The following is a 27,590-nucleotide window of genomic DNA, read 5'->3' on the forward strand; positions in this document are numbered from 1 at the left end:
GAACCCTCTCCATTAAAGAGATTTACAAATCTTCCTTTGTGGATACATATTATGATGATGAAATAACCATTACTATTACTACAATCTGTTGCTTCTATTTTTGTTACATCTAAAATTATCTAAATCGTCTTTGTTTCCATGTAATGACTCACAAGTAAAAGCAGGAACCATAACACCTGTCACATCCAAAATAATTCCCAGTACCTATCTCCAGGTCTATAAAAGAGTTGTGCTTGTAATGAAGGCACCTTGCAGACCACAAGAACCTGATCACAATGTTGAGACTTCTTGTCCTTGCTGTCCTTGTCCTTTGCGGTAAGTCATATGTATTACAGATTTCTATATCGCGTATTTTGCTTTTATGGCGTATTGTGTTTTTTTTCCAAGGAAGAGAAAAACGCAGATACATTATGACCTTTGCTAAAACATCTCTGGATCTTTAGTCAGTATATGAATATGTACTGAAATCATTGTTCTGCAACTTCTTTGCTTTACTATCTAAAATAATCTGTTCTTTATGCGCAATATCACGCATCTACCTGTGGTGAGAGAGTTTAAAGGGAGTCTGTCCAAACAGAATGACTTTTCAAACCAAGCCCAGGCACTTGGTGCATCCTTGGTGTGGCCAAAGAGTTCAGTGCACCTTTTCACCTACTTGTTTTTTCTTCTGTCTCTGCCCTTTTCTGGCTCTATGAATTCAGAGCTGTAAATCAAAGAGGAGAAGTTGGGAAGATATTCTGCACTGACAGATTCTCTTTAATCTCAGTGGCATCCATAGATGACAAGAAGCCTTATTGCAAATATGAAAAATAGTTTCCCCATTATGCTGAGTTGTTAAGAATGCAGTTACTCTGAAGAAGGAAGTTCTGCACAGGGTCTCATTAAGTATTACCGGGATGTGATCATCAGCTCTAGACCCGTCTCTGAATGGGACCCATAATAGCCATAAAATCTACCTCTTTGATATGTATGACTCTGAACAAATGACTCTAACCAGTCATCGGACGCCACCCCCTGTTTTCTGCGGGTTTTGGCAATGAGCCTGCAACTTTTCTGGAACATGTGCCTCTAACAGCCGCAGGTGGAATCGTGATCCACCTGTGGTTGTTAACATGTTACATGTCAATGTCAATCTCTGACAACAGCCTTTAACATGATCGCATCAGAAGTGTGTCACAAATTCCCGCCCATTGGCGCAATTGCCACATGACCATGGGTTGCCGATGAGTGGGCAAGGCAACCTGGAGTTTGCAGTGGAACCCCCGCGGCTGTGATTGCCAGATAGCTATGAGCACCGTCCATTGGTCGGTGCTCATATCAAGGGAGTATCGAAGCCCTGCTGTGTGTGGCACAAGCAATCGGAAGATCACAGCTTCTACTATTGAAACTAGTAAAAAAAAAATTATTTTAAAAGTATAAAAATATAAGTTTAAATTACCCCCCATTCGCCGTATTCAAAATAAAATAGCATGCTCGGGGAAACCCGAGCAACGAGCATACTCGCTCGTCACTACGGGCAATCAAAAGATCGCATCTGCACCAAAATGGTATCAATAAAAATGTCAGCTCGGCATGCAAAAAATAAGCCTCTAACTTAGCCGCAGATCTCGAAAATTGGAGACGCTTTGGGTCTGGAAAATGGTGACTTTTTTTTTTTTTTTACAAACTTTGGATTTCTTTTTTCACACTTAAGTAAAAAATAATCTATACATGTTTGGTGTCTATGAACTCAAAATGATCTGGTTATGTATAAAATATATTGTACGAGTATTAAAGGGAAACTGTCAACAGATTTTCGCTGCCCCATCTGAGAGCAGCATGATGTAGGGATAGAGAACCTGATTTCAGTTGATGCCATTTTGATAACAGATTTTGTCTGCTACAGACCTAGCAGTCCTCTGGCTGCTGAGCTCTGTACAATCCCGACCAAACCACTGATTGGCAGCTTTCTACCCATGTATACAGAAAGCTGCCAATCAGTGGTGTGGTGGGGTTTTGCAGAGCTCATGAATATGAAGGACTACCTGGCAGCAGGTTTACTAGTCCTATTGATAATCTCCTGCTGTGGATACTGCTTCTATCAAAGCTTCAGCAAGCAGCCCAGTAAGTGACACATTGCTGGTGTCAGGATCACTGTCTCTACATTATTCTGCTCTCAGATTAGGTAGCAAAAACTTGGTCGCAGACTTCATGTAATGTAATAAGGCACCATTGTCACTGTGAATATATTCTATATATTTGCCAATAATTACAAAAATAAATGAAGCAAAGAAATGTCTCCAGAGTATTTTAATAACTTATGATATTTAATCTTTCATTGTCAAATGAAATGCTACATAGACAGATATCTCACTTTAGGAGAAGCCTTCCGCCTTTATAAGATCTTATATTTTATATAGGGAAAATCAACTATTTCTATCTGTTCTTTCTTTCTTTCTTCAACATAGGACACTGCTCTGTGCAGTACATAGAGGATGTAGAAGACAACTCAAGAGTAGTTGGAGGCTCCAACGCCGCACCCAACGCCTGGCCATGGCAGGTCTGTAGTTATATTAAGAAATGGTAACAACATGCTCAAGTAAGATGATACGAAGCGAAGAGAATAAGCAAAGTGTATAGATCCAGCAGCAGCTTAAAAAGCCATTAGTCATCATTTTCCATTTAAAATAGCCACTATATAAGTTTAGCCAAGAAAATACAGCTGCAATCTGAAGTGTTATAATATGCAAACCTTGAATATATGAAATTAGAACTGCTAAAGAAAATATATTAAAAATTGAAGGTAGTTAGTGCACAAATTATTCCTGAGAACCCATCAGCCATGACGAGGTGCACATCTTTGATAGGATAAACCTTATATGCCTCTCCCAGGCTGTAAGACTACAAATTTAGGCCTCTTTCACACATCCGCATAAAACACGTACGTGAAAAAGCGATACCAGTGCTTTGGATTAGTGTGTCATCCGTGTTTTTCCGGTATGGATAAAGAAAGGAGAAAATTACAAAGCTTGTCCTATACTTTGCAATGTTAAACATGTACAGCACACGGATGGCACACGGATGGTACACTGATGCCATCCGTGTGTTGTACTTGTTTTTCACGGACTCATAGACTTCTATTGACCCTTGTCATCCATACTGCCATCTCTATGTGCTTTTCATGGACACACGGTCTGTATAAAAACATAAACATGTGAGCAGCACTATAGAATATAATGGGTACATGCGGGATCGTGAGAAAAACTGATACCACACGTACTGGAAACACGGACCTGTGAAAGAGGCCTTAAGTCCATCCGTAATTAAAATCGCTATAGGCTGATGGGAGAAATGTTCAGCTAGAAAAGAGTATACAACAAAAATCAAAAAACTGATCAGCACCTCCAAAATGAATAAGGCAAGTGTGAACAGGTACAACTCATCACGACTATTCACTATAACCAAGAAGATGCAGCTGCACTCTGAAGTGCTATATGTTAAAAAATCCAAGAGAGAGACAAAGCGCAAATAGGGTCTTATCTGGAAAAATAGTTGTGGCGTAAAAAAGCACAATTGCTTTCACCTGGTTTGGGCTGTGGACACACAAGCAGTAAAAGTGCTTAAGACTGCTGCAGACCCCCAAGGAAATAAAGCATAGGCAATGGAAAAAACAGATGGATTGATTCTGCTTTGCCGTAGGAAGAATAATGACGGACGCCAATCTAATAGTAAGTGGTTTATTTGGCAAAATACATCACTATTTAGATTGGAATACGTTATTCTTCTTCCTACAGCAGCGCAGAATCAATCCATTCTTTTTTCCATTGCCTATATGTTAAAAAGGTAGGTAGGTACTTAGGTACTGAGGCGCTTAGCGCATTCTATAAGTCACTGTTGACCCAAAAAAGTCTTGCCACATGTCTTAGTATATTCAACCAAACCAGAATCTTCTCCCACAGGAAAAGCACCTCTATTTAGACAGTTGTTTAAGGGTTCTTGCCCCTCAGTGCAAAGTGAAGATTCTCGTTTCATTTCTGAATATCATGCTCATTTTAGGGTCAATTGAATTAAAGGGAAGCTATTATACTGCGGTCTATATCTATTATAGCATAGGCTGACTACAAGCTGTAATAACAGCAGCGTACACTCTTGTATGATAGCTGCAAGGAATGTGATATCCCCACAGATGTCTTGCTCTCTTGTTAGGGAGCCTGTTTGTTTATAGGAGGAAATATGATAACAAAAATATTGTAAAAACTTGTGTATGTATTGGTATACTTACACATCAGCTATACAGCCGCTAGACTTACACGTGATTGCATTGTCAGCATTGATTGACTACTCCTCCACCCTAATCATTTCTATGAGATTCTTCAATTGTAATATCTTGAAAGTGTGATTCTGCTCTATTCTGAGAACAACCAGATCTTACTAGTTGTCACCGCTCTGCTGCCGGTAGTCCCAGGACCAAGGGATCCTTCCCTGTCCCTAACGCTAGGGTGCACTCTAGCTCGTCCTGCTCCCAGGATCACGTCTGAAGGTGAAGATGCCAGGACCACATACCTTGCCTTAGTTCCTGAATCCGCACTCAGTCTGTACCCTTCTCCAACTCAGGGAAGAGGGTAGTAGTAGAGTACAGTGGTACACCAACCAGACTAACAAGGTAATACGAACAGGGGTAATGAAAAATATCAAGAATACAAATACACTCACACATATAACAGAGGAATGCATCGGGAGGGGAGGGTGGGGTAAGACCACAGTAGGAGAAGAAAGGGAATTATTGCACACTCAAAACCTAGCAACATTCACAGATAAATCCAACAAACGCCTTTCTCCTATTATAACCACCAAAATCTCCAGCCATGCAGCATAAGCTATATCTGACAAAGAGAGCTAGCCAGGGCCCAGTTTAGATAGGAGATGGGAGTGGCTAACAGTGCACAGCTGACAGCCTAAATGCTCCAGGAGCTCTCAACAGAGCAGAATAACCCCTGCACTGCCAAAATAAATTTACACCGTTTAATAAAAAGGTGAAGTGCTTCAAATCAGTGCAGGAGTAGGAGAAATCAGGCGCTGTGGTCTTCTGGACCCTCTATGTCGTGGTAAATTTGTGATAATAAATATTATTTTCCTGGAGACTTAAATTATTATTATTGTAAATTCACAAAGCTTCCTAATAACTGCTCTCAATGCACGTACCCTTGTGTACCCTTGTGTATACCCCGGTCACCTCTGTAAAAGCTTTTCTGGTAGCAAGTACCATCCAAAACACTTCTGCCCCTGAAAACCATACGTTGACATGAAATTAACCCATAGTATACTGGGATAAAAATATTGTATAACTTTTACCTGAATTGTAATATATTTGCTCTGTACATGTAGATCTCCCTCCAGTATCAGTCAGGTTCCAGCTGGTACCATACCTGTGGAGGCTCCCTGATCCGTGCTAACCGTGTGCTGACCGCTGCCCACTGTGTTGACAGGTATTGCTTTAAACTTTCATATTTTGGGATCATATAGGTAAATAGAATACTATAAGGTATAATGAATATAGTAAGCCTCTGTATGGAAGCCATTGCCCATGAGGAACAGGCAAAGATTCATCTGGAACTATACCAGAAGCTAGTATCTCGCTATGCATCATGTTTGCAGCAGGTTATCGCAGCCTTAGATGCTCTACTACATACTAATGACACTTAAAAGGCTGGATAATTCCGACACTGCAGTAGTCAGCAAAGTGGCATTTTGTGGTGAATTTGGAGAAACCACTTGTTATATTAGTTGTTCTCAGGTAAATAACTGGTCTTGTTTCTTTGGTTTACAGCAAGAAATTAATACATTTTGCTAATAAATCTTATTTGCAATGAATGTGGAAATATTTTCAATGCAACTGTAAGGACAGGGCAGATAACTTAATTTTTCACCCTGGTGAAGAAAGGCCTTTAAGGCTGTGTGCCCACATTGCGTTTTTTAAGCATTTCCGCTGCGTTTTTGCTGCTGCGGAAATGTTTAAACGCTAGGTAAAACGCATACCATGCAATCCTATGGGATTCCGCAATTGCTGTGCCAACGCTGCGGATTTTTCCAATGCGGGATCGCATAGCGGAAAAATCCGCAGCATGTCCATTAATTTTGCAGAATTGCTACACCTACCATGCGTGAAGTGAGCGCTTCATGTGCGGATGGTACCCAGGTTCTGGAGGAGACTCTCCTCCATGCCCTGGGTACCATATTCCTGTAAAAAATAGAATTAAAATAAAAATTAGGGATTTACTTACCCTCTGTCGGCTCCTGGAGTCCTCAGCGACGCTGCTAGCAAGTTCCATTCCCAGGTGTGCTTTGTGAGAATGACCTCTGATGACGTACCGGCCACGCGACCGCTATGACATCAAAGGTCATTCTGGCAAAGCACGCCTGGGAACGGAACTTGCAGGCAGCACCGTTGAGGACCCGAGATCGCCGCCAGGAGGTGAGTATAACCATATTTTTTATTATTTTTAACATTCTATCTTTTACTAGGCAGCATCAATAGTAAAAATTAGTCACAGTTGTCAATCACTTTTCCAAATGATGCTTCAAATCGCTTGGAAAAGCGCTAGCATTCTGCAAGCTAAAAACGCTTGCAAAATGCATCCATTTCCGCAGCATTTCTGCAACGTGGGTGCATAGCCTAAATGGCTCAGTAACTGTTTAGTTTCCAGAACTCATAGTCTAGAGCAGGTATTGAAGTCATTAGTTTATACACATACACATACAGATTATTTTTTTCAATACTATGATTTGTGATAGCGACCTACTTCAGATTAATTTGGACAATAAAATGACAATATTGATTTTATTTCCCTAAATAAATGTTCTAATCATATCCAAAATAAATGATGCTGCTTGCTGTTTAACAGGGTTGTCAACTTCCGTGTGGCACTTGGAGACCATAACCTTAGTGTGAATGAAGGTACTGAGCAGATCATTGCTGTGTCCAGCATCAAGAAGCATGCCAGCTGGAACTCCAACAGTGTGGCTTCTGGGTAAGAGGAGGTTACCTTCTTACATGTTGTCAGATCATTATTTAGACTATTAAATTGAATATAGAATGTAGACAATTCACTCCAACAAAGTAAGGTTGCATTTGCATTGCGAGGTTATTTTGAACGAGGGTCCTAGGAACCCTGATATCCTAATAATTGTGCAGTATAAATAGACTGCCAATCACCCAACAAATGAGCAAATCGCTCATTCATTAGAGAAATTGATCTGTTAGTTTGCTTAAAAAAAATCATCGTTCTTGGCAGCACATCATCCTGTGGAAACAGAATATGTGTTACCGAGAACTATGGCAGCCTATGCGCGCTGAACAGTCTATTACTGATCTCTCTGCTCCATTGGAAGTACGGTCGGCCTGCCTAAACTGGCAACTAAACATCAGCTAATCATCTCCCATGCAGTCAGTAGTCGTTTACACCCGCGTGTCTGTCAGTGTCAATGTTCCCTAAGTGAGTCCATCTGATAAAGCCTTACAGGATTACTTTGAGAGTCGATTCTGTATCCTCTACTCCAGTATGTGACCTCAGTCTGACCGATACATGCGCCTACTCTTGTGCTGTTCTAACTCAGACAAAGGCCACGTTCACACTCTCAGTATTTGGTCAGTATTTTACCTCAGTATTTATAAGCCAAAACCAGGAGTGGAACAATCAGAGGAAAAGTATAATAGAAACACGTCACCACTTCTGGAGTTATCACTCACTCTTGGTTTTGGCCTACACATACTGATGTAAAATACTGACCAAATACTGAACGTGTGAGCATGGCCTAAAGCACATAAGGCCTCCTGTCTAGCTGTAGTTGACCTTATATAATTGCCTTTCTTCCATATTATTATGTATGCCAAATCCACTACTAGATTACGTGAGACATTACTGGGTCCATCAATTAGCCATCCCTCAGACCTATAATGTATATAATTATGTGTTATTTCAGTTTGGCTCTATTTTCTTTTGTTGTCCAACGTTGGCCAGAGTGATAAGATGTTGAGCAGGCAAAGATCACCGTAACAGAACGCTACATCACAGCAGACTGAAAGGGAACCATGTCACATTAAGATCAGTGGATATAATGGTTGGGCAGTGACTGTTCAGTGAGGCGGTTACAATGGTAATGGAAGTCCACCCAAATGTGGAAGAAGATAACCATGGTTCATGTTGTGGCGCCCCTGAGGGTTCAGTCACCACAGAGGTACTGCACTTCCTCCTGAGGTGTGGTGCCCCACCATCCAGGTAAGGTGGAGACATCTGACCATGCTCCATCACCTGCACCCCACACCACAGAGTAATGTAGCAAAGCACCCTTTGGTGGCTCCATGCTTGGAACACGAAGCGTGCTGGGAGGCGGGTGGAGTTTAGTCTGCATCAAAAGAGCGGGAAGAGTTTAGGATTTAGTCAGTCTGGCAGAGGCAGAGGAAGGGTGAAGATCCCCTGAGTGGGATGGATGAAGGAAGTGCTGCAGCCGACCTCAGTGACCTGGGTCCGCTGGCACAGGAAAGGAACTTGGATAGAAAGCCTGACTCTCCATAAGAAGGAAAGGATTAGTACGGAACATGAGGAGAAGAAGAGAACTAAGGATTTTGGTTAGAGGAGAACCCTTCCCAAGTTCTAAGCGCAAGGCCGGGGTCCGGTCCCCGAGGTTGTATGGATACTAATGGTCCTGCAGCAGACACCAGAGGAATAGAAGTTGTCACCGCTTTATTCCCACACCAGACTTGGGGGCACAACAGCAACGATAGTGAGCCGGGACTAGGTAGTAAGGAGTCCCCGAAGCATGCTACAGCTGTCTGCCGTACAAGTAGGGTTCATAGGAACATCTGACAGGAGGAACTCCAGTGTAACTCAGTACTGTGAGTACTTCACTAACGGCGCTAAGAGGGAGAAAAGGCACATAAGTTGGCGGAGTGTTGGAAAGGAGTACTTCATCTTGCCTGGAAGTTGGCTGAGCTCCTGACCCCGGAGGACACGGCACGGATGCGGGCTCTTGTGCCACAACAGACTGTGAGTAAAGCTTGGGAACTACATACCCTGGTGCCCTCCACTTATTCCAGCGTCAACCTGCCCGGCACTGCTACTTCCCCTGCGCCCGACAATACACCATCTACGTGTCACTTTATCTCACTGCCCTGGGGCTACAGCCCTGCCTATGGAGGGCTATAACATCATTGCTGCACCACACCATCTGTCCCAGAGGATCTGTCTGCAGCGTCGGCTTAACATCTTCATTGCCGAACACCACCGGTGGCGTCACGACTCTTTCATTCATAAACTTTAATCATCATAAGCACACCGAACATTCCCCTTTGTTACAATGGGCGCCCAGGGCCACGGGCCGGGTCCCAGCTGCCGTGACATCTCCCATTGAAGCTCATCGGGCCCGGTACCGAGTACCCCACAGCCCTGGGAGGGCGACCCACATGTCACTCCAAGAGGTGCAATCAGAAAAAGGATTTTAACGTTATTGAACTTCAGTATAAAGCGCCAATATGTATAATGGCCAACGTTTCGGTCATCTGTGGACCTTGGTCACGGCCTGTCTGTATCAAAGAGCTTATACTGCAGACAGTGCAGACTTAGAGAAGCACTGCACTAATGGTCAGCACTGCAGAATGAGCTCCTTGCTACAGAGAGACCGTGACCAAGGTCCACAGATGACAGAAACGTTATACATATTGGCACTTGGTGCCATGATTACATGACTCTGCATGGTCACCTTGACATGATGGATTGCTGGTAATTTACACGTCGCAGCCGCTTGCAGGTTATAAAGTTACAGTTCACCCTGACTCTTATTCTTGTTTATTGTCTATGCACATTGATTCCTCTGAGAAGTGTGTAATTTCCCTTAGTGGTGCTGCAGGAGATTTGACACCAGATACTTTGCTCCTTTACATATTACAGCTAATTGCTCAGAGCCTCAGCAGTAGGACATCTTGTGATTAGCTTAACGTCAGGGAAACCAACTAATAAAAAACAGACACCCCTTTAGATTTATCCAGATATTGGTCTCTGTATAGAGGAACACTTGACAAGTCCCCATCTGCCCCTTTACTAATTCTCAATGAGACTTAGGCTACTTTCACACATCAGTTTTTTGCCGTCAGGCAGGATCCGGCTATTTTTAGAAAAAACGGATCCGGCATAAATTTTGGAGAACTGTAGAAACGGATCCGTTTTTTTGCTGGATCCGTCTAGTAGGTTATATCTGTTTCCTGGGGGATGGCCAATTGGATCTGAGCATGCGCAGACTTAAAAAAACGGATCCGGTGGCTGGATCCGTCTTTTTCTGGATCCGGCGCATTCCGGCGCCCATAGACTTTCATTGTAGCAAAAAGCTGGAAGCGTCGGATCCGGTGCTTCCGGCTTTTTCGCCGGAGACAAAAAACGTTACAGTAGCCGTTTTTTCCAGACGCCGGAATGAGACAAGTAGCCGGATCCGGCAAAAAACGGATGAAACGCAATGCCATCCGGCGCTAATGCAAGTCAATGGGGAAAAACTGGATCCGGCATTGCATTTTGCTGGATCCGGTTTTACAAAAAAAAGCCGGATCGCGCCTGACGGCAAAAAACTGATGTGTGAAAGAGGCCTTAAAGGGAATCTGTCAGCAGGTTTTTGCCACCTAATCTGAGAACAGCATAATGTAGGGACAGAGACCCTGATTCCTTACTGGGCTTCTTGCTGTAGTTTCAATAAAATCATTGTTTTATTTACAGGATATTTAGACTAGAGAACAAGCAAATCTGCTGCCATCTAGCCCTCCATATTCATGAGCTCTGTATAACCCTGCCCCGCCACCACTGATTGGCAGTTTTCTGCCTATGTACAGTGTCACAGAAAGCTGACAATCAGTGGTTTGGGTGGGGTTATTCAGAGAAGTGCTAGATCTGTAGCAAATAAAACAGAAGAAGCAGTTTAATAAGTGATACATCACTGGAATCAGGGTCTCGGCCTCTACATCATGCTGCTCCTAGATGGAGTAGAAAGAACTGGTGACAGATTGCCTTTAATTAATGACATAATGACAGTGTAAGGATTGAATGACAGATAACATTACTGATTAAAGCTTGCTATCATGTTTTTCCTTTCAGTTATGATATCGCCCTCCTGTTCCTGTCTTCGAGCGCTTCCCTGAACAGCTATGTACAGCTGGCTGCTCTCCCAGCTGATGGTGATGTCCTGGCCCATAACTATGATTGTACCATTACCGGATGGGGAAGAACCAGCAGTAAGTTTTACTACAGTCCAATAGTACATGTTAGATGGCAAATTAAACATTTAGCTTTTTTTTTTTTTTTACAATTACTGAATTTTGAGTGGTCCGGGCTCATTCTCCACCAATTTTTAGTGAATGTGAAAGTAGACAAAAAAAAAAAACGCAGCTGTATTTTCCATACCCCCAAAAATATTTTTTTAACAATATATAATATTCCAGGCACTATAACTTGCAGAGTGCAGAATCTAATATTATTTATTATGGGAGCTAAATATGCCCTCTCCAGCTAGTGGCAAAGATGAACTAGCATATGACGTTGTGTTATTGTACAGAGAGATGGTTTTCATTCATTTTGTACAAATCACTGGTAAAAATCTTTGTGGGCTGCACGGTGGCTCAGTGGTTAGCACTGCAGTGCTGGGGTTCTGGGTTCAAATCCCACCCAGGACAACATCTGCAAGGAGTTTGTATGGTCTCCTGGTGTTTGCGTGGGTTTCCTCCGGGTTCTCCGGTTTCCTCCCACACTCCAAAGACATACTGATAGGGAATCTAGATTGTGAGCCCCAATGGGGACAGCAATGACAATGTCTGTAAAGCGCTGTGGAAAATGATGGCGCTATAAAAGCAAAGCATAATAAATAAATAATACATTTACAGCAATATTCTGAATGAATAACTCATGTTTAAAGAAGCACTCCCATCAAAATTTTTACCCTCTTAAAGGGAATCTGTGAGGTCATTTCTTTGTAGTATACTAATAATATCCTGAAATAGGGCTTGGTCAGCTCTTTCAGGATTTGTAACTTTTATTTTTGTACATGGCAGCATTGTTCCTGTAAGCCCTGGACAAATTTATTGTCTCATGCCGGCAAATCAAGCATAAGGAAATGATAAATGAATATTCACCACTACCCCCGCCAATAATCCCGCCCACCCCTCTGCCGGTGTCACTGATTAGCAAAGGGTATATATACTTAATGAATATTCACCCCTATCCCCGCCCATAATCCCACTCACCCCTCTGCCTGTGTCACTGATTAGCAAAGGGTATATATACTTAATGAATATTCACCACTACCCCCGCCCATAATCCCGCCCACCCCTCTTCCGGTGTCACTGATTAGCAAAGGGTATATATACTTAATGAATATTCACCCCTATCCCCGCCCATAATCCCGCTCACCCCTCTGCTGGTGTCACTGATTAGCCAAGTGTACAGTGCTGTGCAAATTAATTGGGACAAAGCATTTTTTTAAGTAAAGTCATAAGTTGGTTACCAGTCAGTGATTCAAACCAGTTTTAACTGCTTTGAACAGGCACTCACACCTGTTCAAAGCAGTTAAAACTGGTTTGAATCACTGACTGGTATCCAACTTACGACTTTACTTAAAAAATGCTTTGTCCCAATTAATTTGCACAGCACTGTATATATGCTTAATGAATATTCACCCCTACCCCTGCCCATAATCCCGCCCAACCTTCTGCCAGTGTCACTGATTAGCCAAGTGTACAGTTAGGTCCATATATATTTGGACAGAGACCACATTTTTCTAATTTTGGTTCTAGACATTACCACAATGAATTTAAAACAAAACAATTCAGATGCAGTTGAAGTTCAGACTTTCAGCTTTCATTTGAGGGTATCCACATTAAAATTGGATGAAGGGTTTAGGAGTTTCAGCTCCTTAACATGTGCCACCCTGTTTTTAAAGGGATCAAAAGTAATTATTTTGTTTTGCTTTACTTTCCTAGCTGGTGGCTCTCTGCCATCCATCCTTCAGCAGGCCCCTCTGCCCGTCGTCGCCCACTCCACCTGCTCTACCAGCTCCTACTGGGGCAGCACTGTTAAGTCTACCATGGTGTGTGCCGGTGGTAATGGAGTTCAGGCCGGATGCAATGTAAGATCAGCCATTTATTTTTACATTTTTTACATATAGTTTAATTGGTTAAATCTATGAACAGTGTACCGAACGGAACTTAGGCCTCGATTCATCAAACAGGTTTCAAAATAATTCTAGTGCAAAACTATTTGTTGCACAATTTGGACCATTGACAACTTTTACCATTTTTACGCCTGTCCTTGCTTCCTAGGACAACTTTTTGAAGGACAGGCAGGGATTAACCAAGAGAGGGCATGGCCAAGTTAGGTTGGCAAATTTACTATAAATTATGTCAGAAAAGTCCATTTTTAACATTGCTCACAGCAGTTGAAAAATGCGCCAAATTCTTTAAGGGACACACACTTCTTAATTAATTTAGCGCCGTACTCCACTGCACACTTTTATCCCACTGCTGCCAATATTAAGAGAATTTAAAAACCTTTAAAAAAACAGTAGCATGGCCGAGCGGTCTAAGGCACTGGATTAAGGCTCCAGTCTCTTCGGAGGCGTGGGATCAAATCTCACTGCTGCCAATATTAAGAGAATTTAAAAACACTTTTTATCAAGACTAGTCTTTATGACTCAAGGCTAAAATGTTTGTTCAATTTTGTGGACATTTTTGTAGAACCTTTTTCAGGGTGAGGAAAGTTCACTGAAATTAACTTATCACTCCAGGATTTTTTTGTAATTAACCTACCCATTATCAATCATTAAAATACTTCCAGGTCACAGTCTTCTGACATTTCTAGAGTTGCTTTATTCCTCTCCTTCATTATGTGACCCCAGATTTTTCTTGCTGAGTCACACATTGGACTGTTACTTCCTTTCTTGAAGTTTCAAAAAACCCAAAGAAAAAAGCCGATCCTCAGTCCATATAGTACATAATTTATATAAATTTTTATTAGTATCACAGATTAAAAACAATGTAAAATCAAATGTCAGATGAATTATAGACAATATCAGTATGCTTATATAAGAGCGCAAATGTCCAATTTACATGTAATAAAATGATGTGGATAAATACAAAAAAATCTTAGTAAAAAAGTGTATAAAAATCAAGAGAAAAGTCTCAAAAAAACATCCAATATAAAGTGCACATACATTAATAAAAAGAGCAAAATTGCACAACGTGTGTAAACAACAGGTATATCAAAAATATATAAAACAGTGTTATTTATTAGAAAAGAATCCATAGGTAAAGTGGAAAATAAAGGGGTGTCAGTGTATCCACATCATACTCTATAAGACCAAGGAGTAAGTATGTTTGGAAAAATTATAAACATGTATAATATTGCTGATCATTAGAAAGTAACTTGCAAAGTAAGTGCTCCTGGTCTCCTGGACAAGCGCCCTCCCCAGCGCACGTTTCGGCACGCCCCCTGACGAAGCATTGGAAACAAGAAGCTTCAAGCTACATCTCTGATTTAGCCTAATAGAATTATCTATCACAAAAGAAATAATTGTTATGTATCCATCTTTTCTTTTTAGGGAGATTCCGGTGGCCCTCTGAACTGTGCCGTCGGTGGTGTCTTCCAAGTTCACGGTATTGCTAGCTTTGTGTCCTCCCTGGGATGCAATGCTTACCTTAAACCTACTGTTTTCACCAGAGTATCTGGTTACATCTCCTGGATCAACAGCGTGAGTTCACACTAAAAGACTTGAATTTGTTTTTAAATTCTACTACATCTTAGTACAAAAATGCACAGAAGTTGGCACTAGTGGGCTACGGTCGAATTCACCTATTCATGGAAAATGGTAGGACCTAAAGGAGAAAATGCAGATATAATCATGGTTGGGGTTAAGTCCACAATTTTCTTGTATTTTCAATGCACTATTATTTCGGACTTGTTTAGACAAACATTAAATGTCCATGTGCTGTCAGTATGCGAAACTGACAGCATACGGACAGCTCACTGCCCAATACAAGTCAATGCGGTAGTTGACTTCAACAATTTTACACCGGAACTAATTGATTGCGTATAAACAAATCACAGCATGATGTACTTTGGTGCATATTTAGACTAAAACTCATCAACTACACAATTTGCACAATTATTGGGCAATTTAGACTTTTGATGAGTAATTTTACTACTGAACAACTCCAGTGCTGTCGGTCAATCCAAAAGATTAATAAACCTGAAGACTGAATATTTAAGAAAGTAAAAGTGAGATTTTGTCTTTCTTACGATAATATTTATGTGTGTAGAATTATTGGTAACTATTAGTGACCAGAATTATTATGCAACTAAATGAAAAAACATAAATTTTCCCATTTCAATTGTTTATTTTCATCCATTATAGTGAGAATAATAACATCAAATATCTCAAAATGTACAAAAATACATTTCTGTCATTTAAAAAAATATCAATGACCAAAATAGCCGCCCTTCTGTTCAACAGTTACAAATCGTCCATCCATGGAGTCTGTCAGTTTCTTAATCTGCTGCTGATCAACTTTTTGGGCAGCTCCAACCATAGCCTCCCAGTCACTGCTCAGAGAGGTGACTGCTTTTCTTCACAGTTACTCTCCAGTTTATGAAGGGCCCACAAGTTCTCAATAGTTGTCAGGCGATGAAGGGGCCATATCATTATTCCTTCATCTTTAAAGTGTGGTCTGTAGCACAAATTAATTTTAATCCTAAATCCCTATCTATTTAATGTCATAATCTAAACTTTTTTCTAATACACTTTAATTAGAAATTCCATACCCTTCCCTCACGACACTATCTAACTGCTATATATATTTTTTTACTACCTCCTCTTTGATGACGCTTTGTTTCGGAATCCCAGTGCAAGCTGGGATACTGAATCGAAACATCCTCTGGAAATAGAGGCTGGTGTCACTGCCACAGCCACTTCCCCCTCCCTGAAATAAAGTGTCATCAGTGACCTCCATTTCAGGGTCTAGGCTATTCCCCGCTCTATTGAGCATGTGTTGGTTGTCAATTCCGATGTATGCTCAGTAGATTCTTGTCATTATGCAATATACAGTTGTGGCCAAATGTATTGACACCCCTGCAAATTTTGTCAGATAATACTCAGTTTCTTCATGAAAATGATTGCAAACACAAATTCTTTGGTATTAATATCTTCATTTAATTTGTCTTAAATGAAAAAACACAAAAGGAATTGTCCTAAAGCCAAAGTGGATATAATTCCACACCAAACATAAAAAAGAGGGTGGACAAAAGTATTGGCACTGTTCGAAAAATCATGTGATGCTTCTCTAATTTGTGTAATTAACAGCACCTGTAACTTACCTGTGACACCTAACAGGTGTTGGCAATAACTAAATCACACTTGCAGCCAGTTGACATGGATTAAATTTGACTCAACCTCTGTCCTGTGTCCTTGTGTGTACCACATTGAGCATGGAGAAAAGAAAGAAGACCAAAGAACTGTCTGAGGACTTGAGAAATCAAATTGTGAGGAAGCATGAGCAATCTCAAGGCTGCAAGTCCATCTCCAAAGACCTGAATGTTCCTGTGTCTACCGTGCGCAGTGTCATCAAGAAGTTTAAAGCCCATGGCACTGTGGCTAACCTCCCTAGATGTGGACGGAAAAGAAAAATTGACAAGATATTTCAACGCAAGATTGTGCAGATGTTGGATAAAGAACCTCGACTAACATCCAAACAAGTTCAAGCTGCCCTGCAGTCCGAGGGTACAACAGTGTCAACCCGTACTATCTGTCGGCATCTGAATGAAAAGGGACTGTATGGTAGGAGACCAAGGAAGACCCCACTTCTTACCCTGAGACATGAAAAAGCCAGGCTGGAGTTTGCCAAAACTTACCTGAAAAAGCCTAAAACATTTTGGAAGAATGTTCTCTGGTCAGATGAGACAAAAGTAGAGCTTTTTGGGCAAAGGCATCAACATAGAGTTTGCAGGAGAAAAAAAGGGGCATTCAAAGAAATGAACACGGTCCCTACAGTCAAACATGGCGGAGGTTCCCTGATGTTTTGGGGTTGCTTTGCTGCCTCTGGCACTGCACTGCTTGACCGCGTGCATGGCATTATGAAGTCTGAAGACTACCAACAAATTTTTCAGCATAATGTAGGGCCCAGTGTGAGAAAGCTGGGTCTCCCTCAGAGGTCATGGGTCTTCCAGCAGGACAATGACCCAAAACACACTTCAAAAAGCACTAGAAAATGGTTTGAGAGAAAGCACTGGAGACTTCTAAGGTGGCCAGCAATGAGTCCAGACCTGAATCCCATAGAACACCTGTGGAGAGATCTAAAAATGGCAGTTTGGAGAAGGCACCCTTCAAATATCAGGGACCTGGAGCAGTTTGCCAAAGAAGAATGGTCTAAAATTCCAGCAGGGCATTGTAAGAAACTCATTGATGGTTACCGGAAGCGGTTGGTCGCAGTTATTTTGGCTAAAGGTTGTGCAACCAAGTATTAGGCTGAGGGTGCCAATACTTTTATCTGGCCCATTTTTGGAGTTTTGTGTGAAATGATCAATATTTTGCTTTTTGCTTCATTCTCTTTTGTGTTTTTTCATTTAAGACAAATTAAATGAAGATAATAATACCAAAGAATTTGTGCTTGCAATCATTTTCAGGAAGAAACTGAGTATTATCTGACAAAATTGCAGGGGTGTCAATACTTTTGGCCACAACTGTACATAGTGACAGTGCACTCTCTTGCCAGCTCAGATCAGAAGCAAGAGAGTGCATTGTAAGAAGAATATCTAGCGTGCAGAAACCAGTGATGCCCCTGCAAGTGACGTCAATGATCACCTTGTACATCTGGGCTCTCCAAGGAGGCTGTAGTTCTGGAATATGACAGCACTAGAGGATAACGGCTTCCTGGTTGCTTCATGTTTGATTCTTCTCAAATCTTTGATACTTAATTAATCTTTCCTTCTCAACTTGTTTTTTTGCCCTGTTGACTATTTACAACAAAACTTTTGATTGTTCGTTGGTCACGCCCCAATATCATAGCAATTTGAGGAGTGCTTCATCCCCCTGAAAAGAAAAAGAATACCACAAGTCTTACAGTCAATTAAATCTCTTTTTTGGCCCATTTCACCTTAGGAAAACAAGCTGCCTAACAATTCTACAAACCTTGATAAAGTGTGTTGGATCTTTAGACGCGTCCTCCCGCATTAAACAAATACACATCACCTGATCTGCTTCATCCAATAAATATTCAAGTTCTACAGTTCAGAGTCAGAAAAGATGCATAAAAATGATGATATGGTCAAAATATTGACTTGTCTAATAATTGTGTATACAGTGTATAAGTCAATGGGTGCGCGAAAAGCGGATTACAAATGGGTTACCATCCATATGTATATGCATTTTTCACTGATGCGTTACAGTAATTATGATATGAAGTTGTTTGTGACTTATTATTTATTTATTGACTTGGATGGATGTATAATAAAGGACATAAAGAACTGCGTACGGAATTGGCCGGATGGTTATACCGATGAAAAATCATCTTTTTTTTTTCTGGAAAAAAATAAGCAACCCTGTCATATGGATGAATAGCAATAAGAACAGACATTTACTAATTTCATGAAGCTTGGTATTTTTATAAAGATGTAGTTCTACAGAAAGGGGCACAGATACCACTGGTTGCTGGCTGAAGTAATTGACCTGGAATTATTCTCACATGTGACTTTTTTTTTTCTTTCAGAATATCTAAATTGCTACTTGGACTTGGACAATCTCAGAAAATACAGAACAGATGATCTTATCACTTTGTTTTAACACCAGCGGAATTATCTTTCTATGCTACTTTATTAAAAGACTTATTTCTCACCGACTGTCTTTAGTGTCAGTTTGTTCAATACAGTTGTCCCTTAACCCCTTCACCCTGAAGCCTGCTTTTACCTTCCAATTTTTACAATTCTGACCAGTGTCACTTTATAAGGGCATAACTCTGGAACGCTTCAAAGGATCCCAATGATTCTGGGAATGTTATATCGTGACATATTGTATTTTATGATAGTGGCAAAATTATTTGATATGTTTTGTGTTTATTTGTGAAAAAAACTGAAATTTGGAGAAAATGTTGAAAATTTTGTGATATTCAAACTTTTAATTTTTATGCCCGCAAATCAGAAGGTCGTATCTCACAAAATAGTTAATACATAACATTTCCCACATGTCTACTTTACATCAGCACAATTTTTGCAACATCATTTTTTTCGTTAGGAAGTTATAAGGGTTTAAAGTTGATCAGCGATTTCTCATTTTTACAAATTTGCAAAGCCATTTTTTTAGGGACCACCTCACATTTGAAGTGACTTTGAAGGACTTATATGACAAAAAATACCCAAAAGTGACACCATTCTAAAAACTGCACCCCTCAAGGTACTCAAAACTACATTCAAGAAGTTTTTTAACTATTCAAGTGCTTCACAGGAATTTTTGGAACGTGGAAGGAAAAAATAAACATTTAATTTTCTTTCACAAAAATTCTCCTTTAGACCTATTTTTTTTACTTTCACAAGGGTAACAGGAGAAAATGAACCATACAATTTCCTGTGCAATTTCTCCTGAGCATGCCGACACTCCATATGTGGGGGAAATCTACTGTTTGGGTGCACGGCAGGGCTTGGAAGGGAAGGAGCACCATTTCATTTTCTGAATATAAAATTTGCTGGCATAATTTGCGGACGCCATGTCACGTTTTGAGAGCCCCTGATGTGCCTAAACAGTGGAAACCCCACACAAATGACACCATTTTGGAAACTAGACCCCTTAGGGAACTAATGAACTATTGAATTACTCAATACATTACATATATTGATATGTTTTTTGTGCACTTTTTATCTTTTCAGGGTGCAGTTGGGCCCAAATGGTTCTGTAAACTGTGGCCTCTGTTCACACGGGATGCATTATAGTTAGCACTGGGCAGTAGTGTTGAGCATTCCGATACCGCAAGTATCGGGTATCGGCCGATATTAGCGGTATCGGAATTCCGATACTTAGTTCCGATACTTTTGTCATATCGGATTCCGGAATCGGAATCGGAATAGGAAGTTCCCATCATGCTATGAGCCTGCTTGCTTTGATTAAGCCAATGGGAATCCTCCGAAGTGTGGGCACATCCTGTTAGGCATGTAGGCATGTTAACTATTGGCATGGCTGTGATTGGCTGCCGAAATGATGTCATGATGCACTATAAAAGCCACCGCAGCCGCCATTTCTGGTCACTCTGCTGTGAATTCAGTTAGGGACAGGCTGCTGTAGAAGACTGTGAGGGACAGTTAGAAATAGCGATTCCACCAAACATCTAGTGCTTTACCCAGGCTACATAAACCACCACTGTAGCCTTCTTTGCCCTAGCAGCAGTGTTCACAGCTGTCTGCAAGGGCTGTGTGAGTGCAGCTCACACTGTGGAGTGGGTCCTGCAGCCACGTCAGGCTGTAGGCCACCCAGTGTGATCACTGCTGCCTCATACATCTTTTATTTTTTGAGCTGCATTTTTTACATAATTTCAATCTAGTGTGCTTCCATCCGTATCCATATACGTTGGTTACAAACACTAGTAGTAGACAGCGGAGCCTTTCTGCAGCCTTTCAGTGCTAGTGTCCACTTTGCTGCACTGTTCACGGCTGTCTGAGAGGTCTCTGACTGTGTGTGAGTGCAGCTCACGCTGAGTAGTGTGTCCTGCAGCTACGTCTGGCTGTAGGACGCTCAGCGTGCGTCAGTGCCTCACACATATTTTTATTTGAGTGCAGCTCATTTTTTCTTCTATTAGTGTGCATCCATCCGTCTCCATCTACGGTGGTTGCAAACACTATAAAGGAGTACACAGCGGAGCCTTTCTGCAGCCTGTCAGTGCCAGTGCCCACTTAGCTGCACTGTTGACGGCTGTCTGAGAGGCCTCTGACTGTGTGTGAGTGCAGCTCACGCTGAGTAGAGTGTCCTGCAGCTACGTCTGGTTGTAGGACGCTCAACGTGCGTCACTGCCTCACACATATTTGTCTTTGAGTGCAGCTCATTTTTTCTTCTCCTATTAGTGTGCATCCATCCGTATCCATCAACATTGGTTGGTTGCAAACACTATATAGGAGTAGATAGAGGAGCCTTTTTTTCTGGCTTGTGCCCTGCCGGCGCAGCCAGATTAGTATTACCCAATTTTTTTGGAGCCTCATCTTTTGCATTGTAGGTTACCTGCCTGCATTGTAATAGCTCCAAAAAGTTGGTGATACTATCAGTTTCAATTCTTTGTTCACATACTTTGAGTTTGTTTCCAACAAAGAAACCACAAAAAAAGTTCACCAAACACTACATTTTGAACTTGTGTAGGCCACATCAGCTCCTATTAAAGTCTAGTCCACACACACACACTTCATAAAATTAGTGTTTCTTGTACCTGTAACCAGCTGTTCAGGAATAAGCACACTAAGGCCCCCCTTTGTACTTTTTTGCCTATCTTAAGCAGTCTTGCAAGATGAAGAAGGCAGGGAGTAAGGCGCGTGGGCGTGGGCGTGGGCGTGGAGTTTCAGCAGGGAGAGGACGTGGGGATTCTGCAGGGAGAGGACGTGGGGATTCTACAGGTAGAGGACGTGGGGATTCTGGGCCTGCTGCGGGCACCAGTGGATCAGCATCCCCCAGTTTTAGCAGGCAACAGTCCTTTATGCGCAGCTTTGTAGGACCTCAACGTACCCCACTGCTGCGGGAGGAACAAATTGAAGCCGTTGTCGGATGGATGGCAGCTAACGCATCGACTTCAATTACTTCCGCATCCTCTCAGGGTCAGAGCACCGAAGAGCAACCATCTGTCTCTTCACCACCTGCCAAAGTGCCCAGGCAGTCAGAGAGACATGGACAGGAGCCATCACAGTCTCTACTTCTGTTCTCGGAATCTGTTGGCTTGGAAAGAGGGGGCCAGCCAAGCAGCATTCCTGAATGTGAAGAAGAGGGAGTATGCAGTGATGCGCAACTTCTTTGTCCCTCTGAATCTGAAGAGGCGAGTGGGCCAGTGCCTATGGTCAGCACACCTCAGTATGCATCAGATGATGACGAGACTCAGTTGCCACTTTCTGGTGCGTACGGTGCTGGCAAGACAACCCCGGAGAAGCAGCTGTTTGAAGAGGGGAGGGAAGATGATGAGGTCCTTGACCCATCATGGCGTGAGCAACAGGAAGGTGGTGGGAGCAGCTCGGAGGAAGAGATTCCCCTACCGGCCAAAACAGGAGGCAGAGGGAGGGGGAAGACTTGGTTGCCTGTACCCTCCACTTCGGCACCCGTTAGGAGCATTCCTCCTTCCAAAGGCAAACCGGGCGCTCACAAGAGTTGCAGTGCGTGGTCCTTTTTTGACACAGTTGCAGATGACATTTGCTTTGTCAAATGCAAGCTGTGTCATCAGAGAGTCAAAAGAGGGAGAAATGTCAGCAACCTCAATACCACAAATATGTGGAAACATGTGCGCACCAAGCACGAGTTGGAGTTGCAGAGACACCCTGAAGACGTAGGCCAACGTACAGCACCACCTACCACCTCTTCAGTTCGTGTTGGGCCCTCTTCCTCCAGCTCACACACTGCTGGTTCGGCTTCCTCACAGGATCGCCAAGGAAGAACCTCTGCCACTGTTGTCCGGAGACCCTGTCAGATTACACCCATAGCAGCACGTTCCCATCCATCACAGCCATCGGTAGCACAGGCATGGGATAAAAGGCGCCCTTACTCGGCAAACCATCCCCGAGCACAGTCTCTGAATGCTGGCATTGCCAAACTTCTGGCAGTTGAAATGCTGTCATTCAGGCTGGTGGACACTGACACCTTCCGGGACTTAATGGCATTGGCAGTCCCCCAATACAACGTGCCCAGCCGCTTTTATTTCAGCAGGCGAGCCGTCCCTGCCCTGCAGAAACATGTTGAGGGCAAAATAAAACATGCGCTACTAAACGCCGTTAGTAGCAAGGTCCACCTGACCACCGATGCGTGGACCAGTAACCATGGACAGGGACGATACCTTTCCCTCACTGCCCACTGGGTCAATGTTGTGGAGCCGGGTACGGATCTGGAGAGTGGCGCTGTACGTGTTCTTCCAACGCCACGGATTGCAGGACTCCAGTCTGTACACATAGACTCCTCCTCCTACTCAAGTTCCTCAGAAACAGCAGAGCAGGAGCCTGTTACGACCGATATGAGCACAGCCGTGGCCAAACGTCAACAGGCTGTACTCAAATTAATTTCTTTGGGGAATCGAAGCCACACAGCGCAGGAGCTCTGGAATGCTATCAAGCTGGAGAGCGATGTGTGGTTTGGGCCAGCGAATCTCCAGCCGGGCTTGGTAGTGTGTGACAATGGCCGAAATCTGGTGGCAGCTCTTGGCCTAGGCAACCTCACACACATCCCATGTCTGGCACATGTTCTTAACTTGGTCGTGCAGAGCTTTCTGAGGGACTATCCGGATCTTGCTGCACTGTTGCACAAGGTCCGCATAGAGTGCGCTCACTTGCGACGTTCCAGCACGGCAAGATCGCGCCTCGCTGCTCTGCAGCGACGATTTGGCCTTCCGGAACATCGCATCATATGTGACCTACCCACCCGGTGGAATTCAACGTTACATATGTTGGAGCGGTTGTGTGAGCAGCAGGCAGCAGTCATGGAGTACCAGCTGCATCAGGCGCAAACAAGTCGCACTGTGCGCCGTTCACACTTCAGCACCATTGAGTGGGCCTCTATGAAGGACATCTGCCTCGTTTTGCGTGCCTTCGATGAATCCACGCGGATGGCGAGTGCAGATGATGCACTAGTCAGCATGACTGTCCCCCTTATCTGCCTGCTTCAACAAACACTGCAAGCACTAAGGGATGAGGTTTCAGAAGAGGTGGAGGATGAGGAGTCCCAAATGCCATCTGCTTCTGGACAGTCTGCGCTACGTGTTTCCTCACAAAGGCCTAGGCAGGGGACACTTTGTGAGGAGGATGAGGAGGAGTCGATGGAGGAGGAAGACATCTCTCCAGAGGAGGGAGGTACACAAACCTCTACTCAGTATGTACAGCGAGGGTGGGGCGATGCAGAGCAGGCCGAGGTCACGCCTCAAACAGGGGACAGCGGTTCTTTGGCAGTTGGGAGTCTGCAGCACATGGCTGATTTCATGCTGCAGTGCCTGAGAAACGACCACCGCATCGCCCACATTCTCGTCTCGGCTGATTATTGGGTGTACACCCTCCTAGATCCTCGCTACCGGAACAGCGTACAAAGGCTCATACCAACGTTGAACCGGGAGCGTAAAATGCGGGAGTACGAAGAGTCACTGGTGCAGTCCATAATGTTTTCCATTCCACCCGACTGCATTGTTGCTAGTGCTTTACAAAGCAGCTCTGTGCGTCGAGGCAGTGGAGGAAACTCTGCACAAAGAGGCAGCGCCGCAGCACAAGGCAAGACCACTATGGCCCAAATGTGGCAAAGTTTTGTGTGTCCACCACAATTGTCTACACCATCAGCGACGCCTCGAGTCAGCAGGAGGCAACGCTTCCGTCAGATGGTGTCAGACTACATGTCTTGCCCTGTCGCTGTACTCCCAGATGGCTCTTCCCCCTTCAAGTTTTGGGTCTCTAAGCTGGATACATGGCCAGAGCTTAGCCAGTATGCATTGGAGGTGCTGGCTTGCCCTGCTGCCAGTGTATTATCGGAACGTGTCTTTAGTGCCGCAGGTGGTGTACTAACAGACCGTCACACGCGACTATCTTCCGATAATGTTGACCGGCTGACTTTTCTGAAAATGAACAAGGCCTGGATCTCCAAAGACTTTGCCATTCCTCTTACAGACTAAATTAGTGGTTGGCAACTGTATCCAGGTCTGCTGGTGTGTTCATTTTTCTACCACCTGAACTATAATCCCTTTGCTTCAACACAGCCAGTTGTCGCTCAGATGTGTCGTCTGCACAGAGAAACACACTAGCTCCTGTGTTAGTGGGGTTCAGTAATGCCAGCTGATCCCCTGCTGTGTGGACGGCAAAGTCACCAGCTCCATCAACATTCAAACCACTACTGATTTTTAACCGTGCCCAACTTAGGTCTCTGGCTCCACTGTCTCTACTATTTCCCCTGACCTCCAACCCCGCCATCTACATCTCTGAAGTGGCGTCAGCACAATCTACACTTGTTCCTGTGTTCCTGTGGCTCAGTCCCATCAGTTTATCCCCTGATGTGTGTCCGGCAAGGTCTCCTGCTCTGTCCACATTCCCATAACCAGTAGTGGGAATGAGGACAGAGCTGGCGAACTTGCCGGACAAACATCAGGGGATCAACTGACGGGACTGAGCACCAGTAACACAGGAACAAGTGTAGATTGTGCTGACGCCACTTCAGAGATGTAGCTGGCGGGGTTGGAGGCCAGGGTAAATAGTAGAGACAGTGGAGCCAGAGGCCTAAGTGGAACATGGTTAGAATCAGTAGTAGTCCACAACCTCCATAAAAACCGCTGCCCATTGGCCTCTGCATGCGGCATGCGTAATCCTGGGCTCCAACAGCTTCAGTTGGTGTTCAGAAGTGTCGTCTCCACAGAGCCAAACACATTCGTTAGAGTGTTAGTGGGGTTCAGCACTGCCAGCTGTTCCCCTGCTGTGGAGATGGCAAGTCTCCTGCTGCCTTCACCTGCCAAAATCCAGTAGGCCACAGCCTGCTCCTCGCCTAATCCTGGGCTCCAACAGCGTCAGTTGGTGTTCAGAAGTGTCGTCTCCACAGAGCCAAACACATTCGTTAGAGTGTTAGTGGGGTTCAGCACTGCCAGCTGTTCCCCTGCTGTGGAGATGGCAAGTCTCCTGCTGCCTTCACCTGCCAAAATCCAGTAGGCCCCAGCCTGCTCCTCGCCTAATCCTGGGCTCCAACAGCGTCAGTTGGTGTTCAGAAGTGTCGTCTCCACAGAGCCAAACACCTTCGTTAGAGTGTTAGTGGGGTTCAGCACTGCCAGCTGTTCCCCTGCTGTGGAGATGGCAAGTCTCCTGCTGCCTTCACCTGCCAAAATCCAGTAGGCCCCAGCCTGCTCCTCGCCTAATCCTGGGCTCCAACAGCATCAGTTGGTGTTCAGAAGTGTCGTCTCCACAGAGCCAAACACCTTCGTTAGAGTGTTAGTGGGGTTCAGCACTGCCAGCTGTTCCCCTGCTGTGGAGATGGCAAGTCTCCTGCTGCCTTCACCTGCCAAAATCCAGTAGGCCACAGCCTGCTCCTCGCCTAATCCTGGGCTCCAACAGCGTCAGTTGGTGTTCAGAAGTGTCGTCTCCACAGAGCCAAACACCTTCGTTAGAGTGTTAGTGGGGTTCAGCACTGCCAGCTGTTCCCCTGCTGTGGAGATGGCAAGTCTCCTGCTGCCTTCACCTGCCAAAATCCAGTAGGCCCCAGCCTGCTCCTCGCCTAATCCTGGGCTCCAACAGCGTCAGTTGGTGTTCAGAAGTGTCGTCTCCACAGAGCCAAACACCTTCGTTAGAGTGTTAGTGGGGTTCAGCACTGCCAGCTGTTCCCCTGCTGTGGAGATGGAAAGTCTCCTGCTGCCTTCACCTGCCAAAATCCAGTAGGCCCCAGCCTGCTCCTCGCCTAATCCTGGGCTCCAACAGCGTCAGTTGGTGTTCAGAAGTGTCGTCTCCACAGAGCCAAACACCTTCGTTAGAGTGTTAGTGGGGTTCAGCACTGCCAGCTGTTCCCCTGCTGTGGAGATGGCAAGTCTCCTGCTGCCTTCACCTGCCAAAATCCAGTAGGCCCCAGCCTGCTCCTCGCCTAATCCTGGGCTCCAACAGCGTCAGTTGGTGTTCAGAAGTGTCGTCTCCACAGAGCCAAACACATTCGTTAGAGTGTTAGAGGGGTTCAGCACTGCCAGCTGTTCCCCTGCTGTGGAGATGGCAAGTCTCCTGCTGCCTTCACCTGCCAAAATCCAGTAGGCCACAGCCTGCTCCTCGCCTAATCCTGGGCTCCAACAGCGTCAGTTGGTGTTCAGAAGTGTCGTCTCCACAGAGCCAAACACATTCGTTAGAGTGTTAGTGGGGTTCAGCACTGCCAGCTGTTCCCCTGCTGTGGAGATGGCAAGTCTCCTGCTGCCTTCACCTGCCAAAATCCAGTAGGCCCCAGCCTGCTCCTCGCCTAATCCTGGGCTCCAACAGCGTCAGTTGGTGTTCAGAAGTGTCGTCTCCACAGAGCCAAACACCTTCGTTAGAGTGTTAGTGGGGTTCAGCACTGCCAGCTGTTCCCCTGCTGTGGAGATGGCAAGTCTCCTGCTGCCTTCACCTGCCAAAATCCAGTAGGCCACAGCCTGCTCCTCGCCTAATCCTGGGCTCCAACAGCGTCAGTTGGTGTTCAGAAGTGTCGTCTCCACAGAGCCAAACACATTCGTTCAAGTGTTAGTGGGGTTCATCATTGCCAGCTGATCCCCTGCTGTGGAGATGGCAGTCTCTCCTGCTGTCTCCGCATTACAAAGACAGTAGGCCTCTGCCTACACCCTCCTATTTCCTGGGCTTCAACACAGCCAGTTGTAGTTCGGAAGTGCCGTCCACACGGAAAGAGATACT

At 44.1% G+C, this 27,590-nt stretch overlaps 1 protein-coding gene across 2 annotated transcripts; it reads left to right on the forward strand.

The window, feature by feature from the left end:
* The first annotated feature begins 247 nt into the window (after positions 1-247).
* LOC141091384 (chymotrypsin-like elastase family member 1) lies at positions 248-18,889 on the forward strand. 2 transcript variants are annotated; one of them, XM_073576939.1, is made up of 8 exons: positions 248-315; positions 2,448-2,539; positions 5,365-5,465; positions 6,882-7,007; positions 11,112-11,248; positions 12,989-13,134; positions 14,605-14,754; positions 18,764-18,889. In XM_073576939.1, exons 1-8 carry the CDS (start codon positions 276-278, stop codon positions 18,770-18,772), a joined length of 801 nt encoding a protein of 266 aa, XP_073433040.1. In that variant the 5' UTR covers positions 248-275; the 3' UTR covers positions 18,773-18,889. The 2 variants fall into 2 exon arrangements, with proteins under 2 accessions (XP_073433040.1, XP_073433039.1); XM_073576938.1 differs by lacking the exon at positions 18,764-18,889 and having other exon boundaries at positions 14,605-14,769.
* Positions 18,890-27,590: the final 8,701 nt, after the last annotated feature.

This window comes from Dendrobates tinctorius, unplaced genomic scaffold, assembly GCF_039654945.1.
Source record: "Dendrobates tinctorius isolate UK_male_01 unplaced genomic scaffold, ASM3965494v1 ptg000051l, whole genome shotgun sequence".
NCBI classification, from domain to species: Eukaryota; Metazoa; Chordata; class Amphibia; order Anura; family Dendrobatidae; genus Dendrobates; species Dendrobates tinctorius.

Bases quoted from the DNA above. Each gene is read 5' to 3' on its own strand.
- LOC141091384 (XM_073576938.1), top strand. From the start codon at position 276: ATGTTGAGACTTCTTGTCCTTGCTGTCCTTGTCCTTTGCG. The intron at 316-2,447 runs GTAAGTCATATG...TCTTCAACATAG, and splicing joins TGCTGTCCTTGTCCTTTGCG to GACACTGCTCTGTGCAGTAC. The intron at 2,540-5,364 runs GTCTGTAGTTAT...CTGTACATGTAG, and splicing joins CCAACGCCTGGCCATGGCAG to ATCTCCCTCCAGTATCAGTC.